Source organism: Centropristis striata, chromosome 13 (genome assembly GCF_030273125.1).
Source record: "Centropristis striata isolate RG_2023a ecotype Rhode Island chromosome 13, C.striata_1.0, whole genome shotgun sequence".
Taxonomy (NCBI): Eukaryota; Metazoa; Chordata; class Actinopteri; order Perciformes; family Serranidae; genus Centropristis; species Centropristis striata.
In genome coordinates, this window is record NC_081529.1 from 24,097,144 (window position 1) to 24,116,595 (window position 19,452).

General features: G+C 40.8%; 1 protein-coding gene across 2 annotated transcripts in view; it reads right to left on the reverse strand.

Annotated features, from left to right (window-relative positions):
* The window catches only part of znf385c (zinc finger protein 385C), a 70,900-nt gene extending 54,716 nt beyond the window's left edge, over positions 1 to 16,184 (reverse strand). For both annotated transcript variants that reach the window (XM_059347707.1, XM_059347706.1), the window contains exon 1: positions 15,937 to 16,184. In XM_059347707.1, coding sequence (XP_059203690.1) covers positions 15,937 to 15,946 — 10 coding nt within the window. In that variant the 5' untranslated portion in view covers positions 15,947 to 16,184. The remainder of the gene's footprint in view (positions 1 to 15,936) is intronic.
* Between the last annotated feature and the right edge of the window lie 3,268 nt (positions 16,185 to 19,452).

A 19,452-nucleotide genomic window follows, 5' to 3' on the forward strand; every position in this document is an offset into this window, starting at 1 on the left:
ATTTCTCCATAATTTTTGCATGAAAATGTTATATTTTTACAGCAAAACTTTATTACAGAAAAAAGTAAAAGTTTTGTGCTATTCTTTGATTTACGGTAATTAAAAGTGTCTAATACGGTGATATACAATTTTTAATTTTACGCCCTATTTCTGATGTATTTGACAGTGTTTTACTGTTATTTCTACAAACTTTTTTTACAGTGCATGAGACTCCTCTCTCTAAAAGTGATGACACAACTCTGGTGTAACTAGAGCTTTGTTGACCTTTGGCTAACAAGCAGTAACCTCGTCCGACTGCACGGGCCTCAGCTAACCCACTCCAGTCTGTCTGCGTCTGTCTGCTGAGACAAAGAGGATTTAGCGTTAATCTGGCCAGCAGGAGAGCTGCTCTCCACAACAACACTCCAGAGAATAGCACTAATCAAGACATCATGAACACCAAACAGAGAACAATTACCTCTAATAAAATCAATTCTGTAGATAGAAAGAGAGGGGGAGAGCAGACAGGGTTATTTGATTGGATCTGATTCTGCTTGAGTGTTTTGTATAGGATCACACAAAAGAAAAAAAAAACCCACCTCAAGAAATGATTTAACCCATTGACGCCGGGAAAGCATCACCGCATTTCTACCATTAAGGCCGGGACAGAGGATATGTCATTTTGTAGTATTTGTATTTTTTTCCACCTATTTTCGGTCTCTTGGCCAATGAAATGCATCAGAATCATGATCAGAATACATGCGGGAGTGTCGCAATGCATCATAGGACTTTCCCAGAACTTATAAATCATGGAGGAAGACGACTATAGCGGAGGAGCTCAGCAGGAAGTGACGGAAGAGATCTGATGAAAACAGCGCCGATGATTTTATTGCTGATCTGGACTTTGAACCCTCGGAACCAATCGACCGGCATTTATGGATGAGGAATATGTTTTTAGACGACATATTTTCACCGAAGAACAGACAGATTTGTGGCCATCTGGAGATAATAATAATATTAATAATAATATATTAATATTAATAATAATAATAATAATAGGCTAATTGATTGTGATGATGACGTAAGAAATCATGACTGTTTATGTCTTATATTACTTTATGCGTCGTTGAGTACCCTGAAAAGTGCAATATATAAAATGTATTATTATTATTTATTACTATTATTATTATTATGATAATTATTTTTTTTATTACAGTAGGCTAATGAGAACTATGTCTTGTTCTTCCAGTGGTCATATCATGTTTGCATCTTGCTAATGGGCATGTATTAGTATTATGCATAGGATTTTTTATTCAGACAAATGTAACATTTGCTGAGTTTGTTGATTTTTAAAAAAACTTTATTGAAGGTTTGGACAAATAAACTCAACTTCGTATGAAAGCCACGGGTATAAGCTCTCAAATACTTTTTGAATTTCATTTTTATCTGCTATAGAGGCTGAAAAATCTATTATTTAGTAGGTGTTGAATTTCCAGAAAAACTTCAGGTTTTAGGGGGTAATTTGAAAATCACCCAGAGGTTTTCCAGGCATTTTTCCCCAGGCGCTTTAGGCCTTAATGGGTTAAACCAACAACAAAAAAACAACCCTGACATCAGGTAAATGTAAATGAATTCACATTTCTTTGGAACAATGTATTATGTCTTCCTAGTGTAATAAACTCTAGAAATAAGAATGCATATAATTGATTTTTTTCAGCCCAAACCAATTACTGATAATTACTTGCCTTTTTTTGGCCGATGCCTATAAGATAATTGGTAATTTCACTGTTTTAAGAAGGAGTTCTTATTCAGTAGTGTATGCACACCTGGTGGTAAGAAAGGCAGAGATGTACTGAGCAAAGATGATTTAATATTCCAAAACCTATTCAAATCTGAATTACATCACAACTGTTAACAAGCACTCGCTTGTTTATTTTTTTGTGCCAACACTGGCAAATTTTTCTCTCATCTTTGAGTATTTGTGGAATGTGTTTTTTTAAAATGACAATGATATTGTCCAGTGACACTATTCCTCTAAAAAAACAAAAAACAAACAAACATCCACAGCGGTGACAACATTTTTGGCTCTCCAGTCAGCATGTTTTTCTGTAGATAGAAAGAGAGGGGGGAGAGCAGACAGGGTTATTTGATTGGATCTGATTCTGCTTGAGTGTTTTGTATAGGATCACACAAAAGAAAAAAAAAACCCACCTCAAGAAATGATTTAACCCATTGACGCCGGGAAAGCATCACCGCATTTCTACCATTAAGGCCGGGACAGAGGATATGTCATTTTGTAGTATTTGTATTTTTTTCCACCTATTTTCGGTCTCTTGGCCAATGAAATGCATCAGAATCATGATCAGAATACATGCGGGAGTGTCGCAATGCATCATAGGACTTTCCCAGAACTTATAAATCATGGAGGAAGACGACTATAGCGGAGGAGCTCAGCAGGAAGTGACGGAAGAGATCTGATGAAAACAGCGCCGATGATTTTATTGCTGATCTGGACTTTGAACCCTCGGAACCAATCGACCGGCATTTATGGATGAGGAATATGTTTTTAGACGACATATTTTCACCGAAGAACAGACAGATTTGTGGCCATCTGGAGATAATAATAATATTAATAATAATATATTAATATTAATAATAATAATAATAATAGGCTAATTGATTGTGATGATGACGTAAGAAATCATGACTGTTTATGTCTTATATTACTTTATGCGTCGTTGAGTACCCTGAAAAGTGCAATATATAAAATGTATTATTATTATTTATTACTATTATTATTATTATGATAATTATTTTTTTTATTACAGTAGGCTAATGAGAACTATGTCTTGTTCTTCCAGTGGTCATATCATGTTTGCATCTTGCTAATGGGCATGTATTAGTATTATGCATAGGATTTTTTATTCAGACAAATGTAACATTTGCTGAGTTTGTTGATTTTTAAAAAAACTTTATTGAAGGTTTGGACAAATAAACTCAACTTCGTATGAAAGCCACGGGTATAAGCTCTCAAATACTTTTTGAATTTCATTTTTATCTGCTATAGAGGCTGAAAAATCTATTATTTAGTAGGTGTTGAATTTCCAGAAAAACTTCAGGTTTTAGGGGGTAATTTGAAAATCACCCAGAGGTTTTCCAGGCATTTTTCCCCAGGCGCTTTAGGCCTTAATGGGTTAAACCAACAACAAAAAAACAACCCTGACATCAGGTAAATGTAAATGAATTCACATTTCTTTGGAACAATGTATTATGTCTTCCTAGTGTAATAAACTCTAGAAATAAGAATGCATATAATTGATTTTTTTCAGCCCAAACCAATTACTGATAATTACTTGCCTTTTTTTGGCCGATGCCTATAAGATAATTGGTAATTTCACTGTTTTAAGAAGGAGTTCTTATTCAGTAGTGTATGCACACCTGGTGGTAAGAAAGGCAGAGATGTACTGAGCAAAGATGATTTAATATTCCAAAACCTATTCAAATCTGAATTACATCACAACTGTTAACAAGCACTCGCTTGTTTATTTTTTTGTGCCAACACTGGCAAATTTTTCTCTCATCTTTGAGTATTTGTGGAATGTGTTTTTTTAAAATGACAATGATATTGTCCAGTGACACTATTCCTCTAAAAAAACAAAAAACAAACAAACATCCACAGCGGTGACAACATTTTTGGCTCTCCAGTCAGCATGTTTTTCTTCTTCTTCTCTGTGCTACTTGGCAGATCGCAAACCAACTTTTAATATGCATCGTTAGTGTATAAGGTTGTGCAGATGAGGTGCTCGTTAAGTCAATTAAACCAGTTTAGTTTCATATTATCGGCTACATTTATCGGCTTTAATTTAATTATTTGAATAATATATAATAATAATTTTTCACAAATCTACTGCAACAGTGCAACCTTTTTACTTTTATCTGCCTTGCTCTCAAACTTCGGAATACATAGTTGCCGAAATCCTTCAACAAAATCCACCTCGATTCTGTAATTCACTCAATGTTTGGCTAAATAGCCTAAAAGGTTAAGTGTAATGTCACATTATGTGTGAGAATGATATAACCTTATCCAGTCCTCCTGCTGTACTTTCTATCTCATGTACCAACTTCTGCATGTACGTTTTGTTTTATCTCTATAGTGCATTTTCTAAGAATGTGAGTATTAGTTATTACTGTTTTTTGTAACTTAATTTGTTTTATTGTTATTATATTTTTGTTTATTTATTCATCTTTTCTTTATTGATTGCCTTTATTGTTTTTATTATTATAATTATTACTATTATCCTTTTTCTTCCCACTCTCGTCCATGGGGAGGAGGGGGGGGGGGTTTAATACCTAATGTCAATCGGACTGACTCTGAAATGTTGTACTTTGTTTGAAATTTTCAATAAGTAAATTGTTCAAAAAACACAATCCACCTAAACTCTTGTTTTCAGGATAAATTAAATGCTTGCCTAACTTGCCTAACACTATAGTTTACTGCAGCGTACTCTTAACTTTAACACTTATCTGCTCTACTCTACTGCCCTTACTTTTTAACTACGCAATGTTTGACTTGTGCTTTTTATTATTTTATCTATTTTCTTATCCTGCTGTATCTTATTTTATCCTATTTATATTTTTATTTCTATTTCCTGTTTTAATTGACTGTTTTTACTGTTGTCAATTGTTTCTTGCTGTTTTTAATGTATATGTAAAGCACTTTGAATTACCTTGAATTACCTTGTGTTGAATTGTGCTATACAAATAAACTTGCCTTGCCTTGCCTTGCCTTCCAGCTCGGAAACTTTGTCTTTACCTGCTGCCAAACAATGTGTTTAATTGTTTTTTTTTTTGTTTTGTTTTGTTTTTACAAATCACGCAATCAGTTAAATGAGTGGTCAGATTTATTAGCCCAACATGGCATTTTACTTGCCTTGAGCAATTGGTAAATCCTTATTGTTGAGCCCTAAAATATCATGCATCTCTATCTAGAAAGTCCGCAAACAACATAAATCAGCAAAACTGTTAACACAGATAATTTGTACAAAACACAAATTCCACCACTTACTTCGCCTCAGTAGGTTACTCCCACCCTTAATGACACAAGCCAACAAAAAGCAGCACATATGAAAAGACTTTGAGTGCCAAAAAGCCACAAAGGCTGCTGATGAGCTGACAAAAGGTTTGCCTGTAGTGCAGAACAAACGCTGGATTTGATTACAGTAATGAGAAAATGGCTTTAACAGGTGGAAGTGTAGCTGTGGAAGTTTACAATTCACAACCCCCCCTCATTAGTAAGCAAATTAATTCAATCACCTCTCTTTGGTAAGCGGCTTGATAAATCCCTTCAAAGTGGTGTGTGGCTTCAACCACAGTGAGCTGCGTTAATAGATGCAGAGCTGCTAATGCATCATTCTCATCGACTCGGCACTTGCTATTCGCTAAGATCAGCCTGAACACAATCGTTGGCCTCAAGCAAACAAACCAGAGTCAATGAGGTTGGGGCTCCGCTGGGAGCACTGAGGAGTATTTTTCTCGTGCTGGCTCCAATAGCTTTACAAATTTTATTCATACGTCCCCCGAGAGAACTCGCTGCAGTGTGCTTGTGCTTCAGGGGAGGGCAGGGGCTCAAAACGGGCTGGGCCATGTTGGGAAATGCAGATCAGAGAAGACAAGCTGTGTCTGCCACTGAGGCTAAAAGAGAGCAGGGGCAGCTCCTTAGGCCTCAAAATACTACAGGAAGAGAGATTTTCACCCAGATCACAGGAAAGCAGTGCAACACCATTACTACCACCTGCTGAACCACTCTGTGTTCCTGCAATACAGTGTCCAAGGCACAGCAGGATGTGTCCACTGGGACTGTAATCAGTGACACACAGAAGCAAGTAGACACTGAGCAAAAGACACACATAGTGACGAGAATGGAACTCCACCAAGGCCAATGTTGCATTCATGCGTTAGCAATATTTGCATGACAACGAATAGGAAAAGATGTGAGGTGAGCCATGAAATATGATCAGAAAACAACTTTTTCTGATTATTCCAACACCACATGAGTGCAGCACAAATGCCCTATTATGTTTAAACTGCATGCTGTTAGCTGTTCCTAGTATATGCGTGACAACATAGAGCAAACTAAATCGATGATTGGAAACTGTATTTTCCGATTATTCCAACGTCACACGAATGCAACACAAATTCCCTATCTCGTTTAAACAACATGTTGTTCCTGTTCCAAGTATTTACTTTGTGATGTAGAGCAAAGGAAACAGATTAGGAGGGTCAAGAAAACTGGAAAATGGTATTTTCCAATTAGTCTGATACCACAAGTGCACGTAAATAACATGAGGATTGTGGTTTACAGTTATTGCGTGACAACAAAGAGCAAATGAAAACTGATCAGGTGAGGCATTAGACATGATCAATAACTAATTTTCTAACTAATCCGACACCACATCAATGCAGTACAATTTGTACAATTAGTACAATTATGCAGCGGCTGTGGCTCAGTTGGTAGAGTTGGTTGGCCCCCAACCGAAGGGTTGGTGGTTTGATCCCTGACCGTCCCAGCCTACATGTCGAAGTATCCTTGAGCAAGATACTGAACCCCAAATTGCTCCCGATGCTGTGAATGCTGTGAATGAATTCCCAATGGTGGCAGGTGGCACCGTTTAGTGTAGCCTCTGCCACCAGTATGAATGTGTGTGTGAAAGGGTGAATGAGCGCAGTCTGTAGTGTAAAGCGCTTTGAGTGGTCGCAAAGCGACTAGAAAAGCGCCATTACCATTTACAATGTTAACTGAATTTGTTTATTCTGTCTGTGATTTGAATCTGCGAAAAATCGTAAAAATGAAACGGGTTCTTCCTCAGCCCATGTTACACCATTCCACCAAGGCCAATAGGTTTTCCATAATCCCTCTGACAGACAAACTGCATCGACAACACTGAAGCTAAAAACCCAACTTCCTTGGCTAAGGTAATGAGCAAAAGAAGAAAAATTGAGTTGGCTGAGAGCAGACTTCTGCCTCCAGCCTCATTCTGGTCACTTATAAATGTCTTCAATGACGATGTGACATTTGCGCAATCGAAGGCCGATCGATATATTTGTTGTTGTGTTAGATAGAACGGGTCAGAAGCTGCTGCATTTGGCGACAGCTTGGAATGACTCAAACAGACAAAACGTTTCTCTCCATGCTTGACAACAAATCCACTCTGCAGCCCCAATCAATTCGTTAGGCTGCATCTTCTTCAGCACATACATGCATCCACACACACACACACACACACACACCCACCCACCCACCCACACACACACACACACACACACACACACACACACACACACACACACACACACACACACACAGTGAGTGAGGCACTGCAATGATGAGCTTGTCCCACTTAATCACTTCCTATTAGAGACACCTGCAAGGTTGCAGCAGTCTTGTGTGATTATGTGTAATCATGGAAATGTCACATTTGAATGATAACCAGCGTGGGAAGACGTCTCCAAGCACACCATACAATCACCAGCTATTCTCCTGCAAAGAAAAACTATTCATATAAGTCTCACAAGTACATATAAAACACATTCACACAAATATAATCTCTTGCACATAATTTTGCATATACTGTGCAGGCGTTTTAAACACACACACAAGCACCCACAGTGGGCAGCTGGGGGAAGGGGGGGGCTATCTGCTGTGGATAAAAGACATCCCTTATCAGCTTTCTCATAGAGGAGCTGGGAATGAAGGCATTTACTCAAATGAAAGAGGCAGCTTTTAGAGATAAGCCGAGAGAGACGGAGCTCAACTAAGCTTTCAGATTGGACTGGGCCTACAGAGGGAATAGAGGAGGACGGGAAAAAAACAGAGAGGTTGGACGGATGGATGGATGGATGGGCAGATTGTTGATGAAGTGATGGGAGGACGGTGCCGCCTCTTATTTGGTGCTTTGGGGCAGATGCGTGCCTACAGAGGAGGAGTGAGGGGCTTTTGTCTGCCATGGAAGTACTTACATGAAGCGTATTTAGAGGATGTGGGTGTGAAAGCTATTATGTTGACCCCGGTGCCGGTGTGCACGTGAGAGTCTATACCTTCTGTCTATCCCTGTGTTCGTAGCTGGCCCTGTCTGCACGGCGAGCTGGCACATCTTCTCTGCTGCGCTGGGCTGTGAGCCGCGCTAGAATAACCCACTTCAAAGAGACCCATTGTCACACACTAATGTGGCAAACGGCAGCTAGCGCCACAGAAATCAGCACACACTGAGACTGGATATTCCCTCTGAGTCTCTCTGAGATGGGGGAGGGAGGTGGTGTGGGAGGGGATGAAGAGGAGAGAGAGAGAGAGAGAGAGAGAGAGAGAGAGAGAGAGAGAGAGAGAGAGAGAGAGAGAGAGAGACAGAGAGGGGGGGGGGGGGGGGGGGGGGGGGTGGGGGGGGGGTTGTTCACAAACACACTGCTGTGCCAACATTAATCATGTAGACTCTCAGAAAATCATTAGAGCTGATCATTCCCAGTCAGGCTCTCTCCACAACAGCTCAGCACTGACGAAAAGAAGCGAGAATGCCAATATCTGTAGGAGATGTAAGCCAACACACCAACACACTCATGAACAACACACACTGACACCTTTGTAGTGTAAAATATCAACATGGAAAAGTGAGACAGCTGAACTAAACAGCAGGGGACTTGAGATGTATTTATGTACAAAGCTTGTACATATTCTTCGTGTTTCATATATAATGTCGGTGCAACCAAAACCACCCACGGTACTTATGCACTTGCAACAGCATTTTATCAGCTCATTCATGTATATTCATTTCCTGATTTTGTGTACTCATTGCAGTCCCATTACACAACACATTTACATCACTGATTACATTTAAGTGTGTTTGTGTCAACAAAAATGCCTGCTGGAACTGCTGTATTTGTGTTTGTGGGCTTTTCATTTGATTCATGTTTGTCATAAATCTGCAAAGTGTGTTCTACTGTGCATGGGCCCTGCCGATTTGTATGTGTCCCGGTGTGTGTGTGTGTGTGTGTGTGTGTGTGTGCAGAAAATGCTTACTATTTATATCTGAGATTGCATCTTGTGTGTGTACAGAAAATGCAAACCATATGTTTTGGTGATTGCATTTTGTCAATTGATTTATGTATATTCATTTGTTGTTAAGGCGCAGCAATTCAGAGCTGAGATCAACTTTGTGTGTGTGTGTGTGTGTGTGTGTGTGTGTGTTTGTGTGTCTGCAAAAATGTTTGTTAAAATTGATGTATTTTGATTGGATTTTTCCAATTAATTATACAATTTGCACAACTATATTTTTTTGTATTTTTTTTTCCTGTGTTCTACTGTTTTTACAGTGGGCAAAAATGTTGGATTTATTTGTGGTTTAGTGTTTTTCTGTTAATTAAAAGAGCTGTTAATCAATTTGACAACTTTTTAAAATGTATGGTAGTACGGCTGCAGCAGCTCTTGAGTTTACATTTAGTTAGTCTTTTCTGTTTATATACATTCTTTGTTGTATATCCAATATTTTCCATATTATTTTGTTTATGGTAATATGTGCAAAGCACAAGGTTCGGACATTAATTCCCAAACCCTGTAATTAATCTGGCGAGCGGTGGACTGTTGAACACTCATGAGATGGCGTGCAGAACAGACGGAGGTCAGAATCCTGACAGCTAACAAAGAGTTGGAGCAAAGACATCCATTAGAGCTGGATCACCGAGTCTTCTGTTTACACTTACCACCATTTACACACTAGCTGCACTCTATTATGCCCATTGGACCCTGGAGTATTGCAGATCGGTGGACAGGGCACCAGGTTCTGATGGCTTGAGTTGACTGTAAAATCGATGGTCTTTGTTACTTTCTCAGCTGCTGAGCCTCCTGCTTGTGGAGAGCCGGGGTGGTTATATAGACAGACTGGTTTGATGACTTACAAATGCACTTGAGACAAAGCGAGAACTGAGAAAACCACAGGGGAGAATAAAAGGGGGAGATATCCTTTTCAAGTTATATTCTCTTTATGTTTCAATCCTCTCTATTTCTACCTGTCTCAGTTTCTATAGGTCTCTCTCTCTTTTTCTGCTTTCTTCTCTTTATGCGCTCCTTCTCATCCTCCAGCCTGGTCTGTCGCTCTCAAATGCCCTTAACTCTTCTCTCGCCTGTGCTAGTCAAGGTCAGAGAATGAAGTGGAGGAGATGTCGCCCACTTCTGTTGAAAGCTGCCTTACCTGTTAAAGACTGAAAAACACACTCAGTCACACACACACATGCAGCACTGGGAGATGATGTGCTGCTGCTTCCCTTCAAGGTCTCCATCTTTAGCTTAAGCACCTGGGGAACGGCGAGCTAAGTGTTGTGGTTTGGGTGCCGAGTGCAGCGCAGGACTATTTCTTATGTTGTCAGAGCTCCTGCTGGGCCTCACATATGCCTGCAGCCTCCAGCATCCAGGAGCCATCACTTCAGCAGGCGGGCCAATCAAACCCCATGCTGTCACTTCAGTGAAATGACTTGAACTGTCACTCAGACGCGGATATTTTCCCCACAGGGCCCCCCGCCCCCACCCCCGAGGCCAGAACGGGGCACATACGAACCGTGCATACAAACGCTTTACGTGCAAAAGACGACACATGTAGTTTCTGTCACAATACAAACTCAATTACATATTAATGGCCTCCACTACAAAGAGCATGCAAGTGTGTGGATGAAAACAAAGCAAAAGATCTCATGAATATCGATGCGGGTCAAGGAATACCAGCACAGAATAGGTAATGCTTCGGTAACTTCATTAACTTGTGACCTCTGCTCTTTGTTGACCCTTGACCTCTCTGAAAAGCACCCGCAGGTCTGTGTAGACAGGTCTAATTATTGTCACTGAAACAGTCCACCCACTCACCCTGCTCTTCAGGCCTTTATGAATACAATTCACGCACACATTTTCGTACAAATTTGCATCGTAGTTTGATTTATGAAGTGTTATAATCCTGCATATATCGATCTGAAGGTAGATGTTGTAGCAACGATCGTAGCATTTGGTGAAGAGATAAAGCAGGAGAGACACTAAATGAGTAAATGAATACACCATAAAATATCAGTCCCTGTTTCTGAATCAGATCAAGGCCTTCATTCCAAATTCCAGACTCACAATGGACAAAAGGCTGCAGAAAAATATTTAAACTTTTTTGATTTGACATGCTTCAGACAATACAATCTCTGTTATGGTAGGGTTTCACAATAGCTCAATATTTTATCGAATCACAGTATGAACTAGTACAATATCTAAATTGCAGGGTAATGCAAATAATATGTGTGGAAATATGGTTCTGCAGACTAAACTCTATAAAGTTAAAAATAAATCTTTTAGAACAGATCCTCACAAAAAAGCAAGCAAAAATGGCATCATAATGATTTTTATATATGTTTTGATTTAAATGGTAATGATGCAAAAATTGATATTGAAATTGATTTGATTTTTTTTTCTCAAAACTGAGCAGTTCTATTTAACAGAACTAAAAGTACCGAAGCTATTGAAAGTGAAAAAACAAAAAACAAATCTACAAACAGAGAATTTCAATTCAAGGCTGCACAAATTAAACAATGGGGAGGAAAATCAGCTGTGTGTTCGGATAGTTTATTTAAAAAGAGAAAAATGAATCCTTTTCTATCAGTCTCTAGGACTTCTTTTTGCCGTGGTGACACATGTTTTTTTTTAAAAAACAAACTAATATTGTATCAGAGTTTAACCTCTTAATCCAGAGAGCCTCTGCTAGCAGGGGCCAAGCTTTACATATTTACAACATATTTCGTATTCATTGTTGTCCATTGTGTCCAAAGAAAATGTTTAAATCCTGTGATTATGAAAATCTTATCGTTTTTATTCCACATTTGTCAAACCTACATCACCCATCACCCATAGATATGACAGGGACCTGGTGAGCTAACCTCTTTTTAACTCCACACCATCAGTTATTTTTCATTTTCAAACTTGTATGCTTTTAGTGCAGCTTTCTCTGGAGCCACTTAAAACAACTTCTTTAACATATGCCGTGCTGCTCCCCAAGACCTGTAAACAGACTTGGTGGAGATTGTCTTTAACATAACGCAATCATCAAGAAAGACTTCCATCAGAGAAGACGCTTATTTTTCCACAAAGCCTCAAAGACCAGACGACATGCTGCCATAAGAAACGTTGTACGATGAGTAGAAGACTCATGACTCATGTTCCAATACCAGCACTTCATCACAGATCGGCTCCTGAATAGCAGCGAACATCACAGGTTGATGATCATTGTGAGAGCTTCTATGAATAGAATCCGCCTTTAAACTCACATCACCTCATGGACTGATCTCTACAGGGAAAGATAAAACAAGATCAAGAATAGTGACTACAGCAAGACTAGAAAAAAGAAAGAAGAAAGTTTTGGAGTGATAACACGTCCCACCGTTCCTGTTTCCTGGAAGCAATGGCTGACTGGCACATTAAAGCGAAAAAGAGCCACACACATACATCGACTACTGCATAAAAGTGGGAGAGAGCTTTATGCCAGTGGGAAAACATATAAAATGCAGTAAGATGAGAAACAATAAATATGAAATAATATATTGTACAGTTAGTTGTAGTACTACACATTACTCTCATTCTCACAGGAGTCTTTACTGAGGTGACACAGACTAATAGAAGCGTAGGAAATGTAAAAAATAAAAAAGTCAGTGGGACTACATATTTTCCCTTCGAGGTGAGGTGTTGTGTTTGTTGAGCTAATAAAGCAGTGGGTTAGAGAGAGAGAGAGAGAGAGAGAGAGAGAGAGAGAGAGAGAGAGAGAGAGAGAGAGAGAGAGAGAGAGAGAGAGAGATTCTTATTTTGTTTTTTGTTCTTTTTTGCTGGGACAGTTAGATTGTATAAATTATATGTTGATTGTAATTCAATGATTGTTCAATGATTGTAAATATTGCTTTCTTTTATTGTTCTTAGTTTTTCTTTTCTTTTAAAATGAATAACAGAATTATAATAATCTATTGTAAATATTGCTTTCCTTATCTTGTTATCTTTTTTTTTCTGATGCTTGCTTTGGCAATATATACATTGTTACGTCATGCCAATAAAGCCAATTGAATTGCATTGAATTGAGAGAGAGAGAGAGAGAGAGAGAGGGAGAGAGAGAGAGAGAGAGAGAGAGAGAGAGAGAGAGAGGAGAGAGAGAGAGAGAGAGAGAGAGAGAGAGAGGGGAGAGAGAGAGAGAGGGAGAGAGAGAGAGAGAGAGAGAGAGAGAGAGAGAGAGAGAGATAGAAGGTAGACATGCAGGAGCTTGGAGAGCTGCCACCTTCATCCCTCTGGCCCACGAGGGATGAACAAAGAGACAGGAGCTCCGGAGATCCATCCATCATAACGTCTCACTCCCTCTCACATGTGTGCACACACACACACTCTGTCAGTCCAGACAGAAGGTCTCAGCTGCAAAGGAACCAACACTTGAGCTCGAGCTTGAGAGGCTGATGGTGCAGATGTGGAGTTGGTGGGAAGTAGACCGAAACCCTCAGTCCGACATCGCTGCCTTTTAATTAGCCACCCCCCCCCTCCACCTGCGCAAGCACTTCAAACAGACGTGCTGCTTGGGAACCCCTCCAGCCTCGACGCATTAAAGCTGGAACCAAGGGCAAGTGGACACAGACTCCTCAAGTTCAAGGACTGCCTGGTGGGCTATACATATGCTATGTCATTAGACATAAAACACTGCTTTCAAATGCTACTTATTTTCATCAATCTCTCTCACAGCATTGCTACCAGGGTGTGGCCTCCCCCCACCCAGGCTGTAACCCTAACCTCATGTAATTAGCCCTAATCAAGCTTGGGACCCTGTTTTGCGCAGATTAGCCTGACTTCCCATGCATTCAACCCCCCCTACCTAAGATCCTGCAGATAAAAAAGAGGAGTGGAAGAGGAAGAATGGCACCCACTCCCAGAGGGACAGGCCTATAATCAGCCCTCCCACAGCCCCACAACCTGTCTCCTGCCTGGGGGGACAGCGGGGGGTCGTGGATGCATGGGCGAAGTAAGGCTGAGCCCCCTCCACCACCAGTCCTCTTTTCCTCATCAACTCAAGTCAACATAAATCGGAACTGCCTCCCAGAAGGCAACAGCGCCGTGAATAATCATAGCCGTCGTCAAGTAACGGCTATTATCTGGTGCTGAGAGGAAGCCGATGGAGCTCCCCTGTGACCAACCAGGCGGCTTTTAAGGCAACAAAATGTGCGAGCTGAAATCAGCACAGGACAAAGGCCTGAGTGGTTAGGGCTCAACTTGAATGTAGAGCTGCACATTTATGAGCTGAGTAAAAAGGGCGAAAGGGAAGGACACGAGAAGTCCACTTTTCAGTCAAACACCTCAACGCTGAAGGCATTGGTGCATCCATCGTCGCTGGCGGAGGGATTTGGGAGGTGGCGTTTGGGAGGAGAAGCAAATATCTGGAGAAATGCTAATGTGGCATCCATTTGCATGAGTCATTGGCCCTTGCACCGAAGCCATTTTAAGAGCACCGAGATCTCAAAGCACCCCCCAATCTCACTTATAGCAAGATCCATCACATCCAGAGGCCTGGTGTACCTGCCTGCATGTGTTTTAGTGTATACATCCAAATATGTAAAAAAAAAAAAAAAAACACTACCAGCATATACCCTAAAGATATTTATAATAAACTCATCCATAGCTGGAGAAAGAAAAAGAACATTGAGCCGTGGCAATAAATCAGTGCTTCAGGTTAAGCACAGCAGCGCAGGTCCATCCCTCAGCTTAGCCCACACAAAAGAAACACACACCTTCATTCACTGATATAATCAGAGATGAGCTGGAGTTCATTATGTACTCCATGCAAAGAATGTATGCAAAGAAGTTCTCTATTCTGGATTTAGCCGGCCTTTTTTCGTCATTGGCAGCTCTGCCAAATATTAAATCCAATCAAAAGTATTAAACATAGTCAAGATTTGTTCTCTTTTGCATGTAAAAGACCTCATTACTCTAATAAGTCAAGGCATGGTGGAGCATTCATTAATAAAAATAAACTAATTGTCTGTAGCATCTCTGGGAAATGTTAAAGTAATTGTTTATTGATTATTTTAGAAGAATATTACCAAGCAAACATGCAAAAATATTCTAGGGGGGGAAAAAATCATTAAAGAGCGCTGTTCACTCATCATATGCGCATAACCTCTCATTACCCTGCTTCAAACTGCCAAATCAATTCTCCTCCACTAATAGCCAATAATCAGAAAATATCGATTTAAAATTGAAGTGCATTTTCTCATTATGAGCTGATGGAGGTAACTCGCAGTAAAATGACTGGTGATGGTGTCACGCAGGTCAGAATCCTGCAGGCCTATAGACTTACTAACTTTGCAGAAAAGATAACTTTCGGATTATCTTTATTAATGCACCAAAGCATTATGTTTTATTTTTCCCAATACCAGAATAAAGTTATGCAGGAACGAGGAGGCTGAGGTGTCCGTAACTCCGCACCTGTGAGGACGCACACATTTCAGGATCTATTCTGAGCTCCTAATAACTTGATCGATACAGTTCAAAATCTGCAGCAACCATTAGAACCGCGTGCAAACATGCGCGAGCCTATTGATGAATATCACGCGGAATTCAATCACAAAACGACTCCCAGCGTGCGCGCCCGTTTAATTACTCCACCAGTATTTCTATTATTAATGAGAGCGACTTTCAGTCCGCCTGTTCCTCTCAATAATGTGTTCTGATACTTTTTTTGGGTGACAGAATAAGACACTTAAATATCGTTTTATTTCTAATAGCATCGCTGTAACATTTCTAAAACATCCACATGGCGTCAAAGCCGTAATATTTCTGCTTCTCTTCACACATTTCTCATACGGACAGTCAGCGCAGCCACATCACCACCGGTAAAGAGTGGAGAACTGAAGGTGTTCGACACTTACCGATCAGCATCGTGCGTCCAAGACCGTGTCCGCGTCTCTCCAGCTCGGCGTGTCACCGTGCGTAAAAACGGCTTTTGAAAAATCAAGCACTTTTATCCCCGCAGAGAGAGAGAACATGCACGACGCACAGGTGCGAACCGGAGCCGAATCACTTGTTCCCCTCTCTTGTCTCTGTAACAACTATTTCTTTACGACACTGTATCCGTTTAAATACTCCGTCTTTGGTGCCCAATCCCCGGGAAAGCTCAGATCCTATTGATACGCGTTATCCTCAGTTAAATCCTATTGCTCGTGCTGCTGCTCCGCTTGGCCTGAAGGAGGCGAGAAATGGGGCTGTTGGGAGAGGGGCTGGGTGTAATTGCCTGTTCCTTCTCTCTCTCTCTCTCTCTCTCTCTCTCTCTCTCTCTCTAGTCCTCTCTCCTTGTCATCCCTTCCTCTCTATAGTCCTACCTCTTTCTCTCTCCACTCAGTGAGCACCTTTGTCAGGAATGAACAGATGGGGAAATTAGCTGCTATTTTTTCCACAGTCTTCCTACCTGTACAACTTGGCACCAAATTAGCCCTCTTGTCAAACTTATTGTCCTACAGGTCAGCAATATAACTAAGGTTTGAGTCATATGAATGCCCTGCTATACAGCCAGAGAAGAGAAGAGAAGAGAAGAGAAGAGAAGAGAAGAGAAGAGAAGAGAAGAGAAGAGAAGAGAAGAGAAGAGAAGAGTGGAAAAAGGAAAAACACCAGGTGCAGTGGGAAGCAGTGGAAGCCTTCAGGTGGCAGGAGCATGTTAGGAGCACTGTAAACATTAAGGGAAAGAAAAGAGTATTTTCTGTGACAGGTTTCCATTCGTGCTCTCATAAGGATGATTTGTGTGCACTTGTCAAGGCAGCTGCCTTGTGTGCAGTGTGTGAGTGAGAGCGACGGGAGAGTGACTGCAAGTGATGGTTTCTCACAGCCATCTCTCTTGCCAGTCTGCTCCTCCTTTGTGTCTCTTCTTGTCGATGCATAATTTGGTGAAGCTGACACATATTCTGGGATTCGGAATTGGCTCGAGAGCACAGAGAGCCTGCTCGTATTAAATCTCTGTTTGTTCGGATGGTATGTGTGTCTGTGTGTGAGAGCGTGTGTGGAAACATAGATAGTGGGTTGAAGAGCCTTGGTGCAATGCTAAGCTGTCCTGGAGCTACGCCAAAGCACATCTCCCAGGGTGCTATCAGGAACTTAATTACAGCATTAAATTGCTCCCTCTCTGCCTCTCTCCCGCTCTTAGTTCACTTCCCCTTCTTCTTTTCCCTTTTCTCTCCCTTCCTCCGCTCTCCCCAAACTGTGTATCCATCTAATCTTACACTTTGCTTTCTCTTTCTTCCTCTGTCTTCATCTCTTGTTGCTCTTTTCCCCTCTCTTGGACTTTGTGCCTAATGTGCAGCTAGAAAAAAATAAATGTTCATCTACTGTCTTTCACGGTTCATGTACTGTCTGTGCATTAAAATGTTATAATTTCCAATATAAATAACCCACTCATGCTGCAGTTTATCCATCAGTTTATCATGGTGCAGTTAGAGTGCTGTTCCAGAAGGTTTCACTGCAAGTGTGAGAGTGGAGCGTGGCAGCAGGCAGCAGTGGTAGAGATCAGATTGCTGATGGAGAGTCCCCCTTAAACATGAAATATTGCCTCTGACAGAGTGTTATGCCGGGTGTGAGCTACCTTTCCCCTTCGATTCAGGTTTCTGTTTCTCGGCGTTCACCGAGGCATCAGTGGACCCAGGAAGTCTCCCCTGGGGCAGAGTGGAGGACACGGGGGCAGCTGGGCTGTCCTGCTGCCTCATGCCAGCCATCGGCCTGCTGGCTGGCACGCCAAAGCCGGGGCTAATTAGAAACACGGGAATGTCTCCAAGCTCCACATCAGTCAGCATCTGCCAAGATGATTTGTTCTAACCTATTTGTTCTATATGTTAAACGACAGTCACTCCATGGTAACATCTCTCAGTTCCATATTACGTCTGCATCTGCAACATTGTTTATTTACAACCGTCTCCTAGAAATAACATTTTTATACTACGACGACTAATCTGCAACAACAAATAGGAAATGTTGATAACCCACGTGTATGCAAAATGTAGATACCGAACATATCAGAAAAAGCTTCGTATACACTCCTTTTTTTCCTACAATGTCAGCTCTTGCAAGACAATACTTCCAGTAATTAACAATGATTCAATTAAAGGGGTGAAATGTTGTGCCGATCTTTGTCAATATATTGATTCAAAGACCAATAATCCCTTAATTATGCAAAGTGAAAATATTGATACATCTAAGATATGCCTTTATTTTGAAATTCTTGTCTTTTTCATTTAAATGTCTGGAACACCTCAGTAATAAAAATGTAGTTTTAATTAAATTTGTAATTTTAGTTTCTTTTGTGAGTTGTGATGAAACTTGTGATTTTTACCCCTACTTAAAAATACTGTGGTCTTGTTTTATGACTAACACAACATATTCACTCTATTTAAGGAGAACTATGCAGCATTTTCAACTTAATACAACGGTTTAGAAATCATTGTGATGGTATAATGACCTGCGCGGGTGATTACCATCATCGATCACTGGCTAGCTTTCGTGCTAGCTCGAAAGCAAACATGTTTGCAGTGGCTAACGTTTCTTATCTAACTGTTTCGTTTCTAAACTTACTTATTTTCATAACCACTCTTGAGTGACGACATGACAATGTTTTACTCGTTGAGTCGGCTTGGAGGCCAATGTGCACAAGCTGAAACAACCGTGACACTCTGCTGCACTCATTTATTGAGAACAACAGAAGCAAACTTCAATACAGTACACTTCACATCCTGACTCTAAGGCCCCGTTCACACGAGGACGGTCTGAACAGAAGACCTAAAGTGGCTTCGCGTCTTCACTTTTTATTCCTCGTTTAGACGAGCGTTTTCAGGAGGAAATCTGCTGCATACGGTGACGCAAAAGTGTGTGAAATTGGATTGTATGCAGCCAGGCGGCATCACTTAAAGCCATAAGAGCATCTTTGGGCATGCAGAAGTTTTCACGCCACACATTTTCATCAGCTACTCCTTCCACAAAGTTCTCCACCATCACTAGATCTCCCAGGTCTCGTTCACAGCCGTCTGGCTCCTCCCACCAATTGCTGCATCCAGAATGTGATGGAGGTAATTCCAGATCCTTCTCTGTTCACTAATACTATCTGTACATATCCTGGACATTTGGTGGAAAGACTCCTGTAAGTTTATTAGAGCTGCCAGAGCAGCTTGAAGGTCCCACCATGGAAATAATCCCACGTTTGTTTATTTCCTATACTGGAGCATGTATGTGACGTAAACACATACGTGACGTGAGCAGATCAGATCAGAGTTTTGTGTCTTGTCAGTGTAGACGACACGCTACGGAGGAGAGGATTTAACTTTTCCACTTTGGAGGGTGGTTTCAGATTTTTGCGTCTTTAAGCCCCCAAAACGCCGTCACCGTCTAAACGAAAGGCACTTCCGATAAAA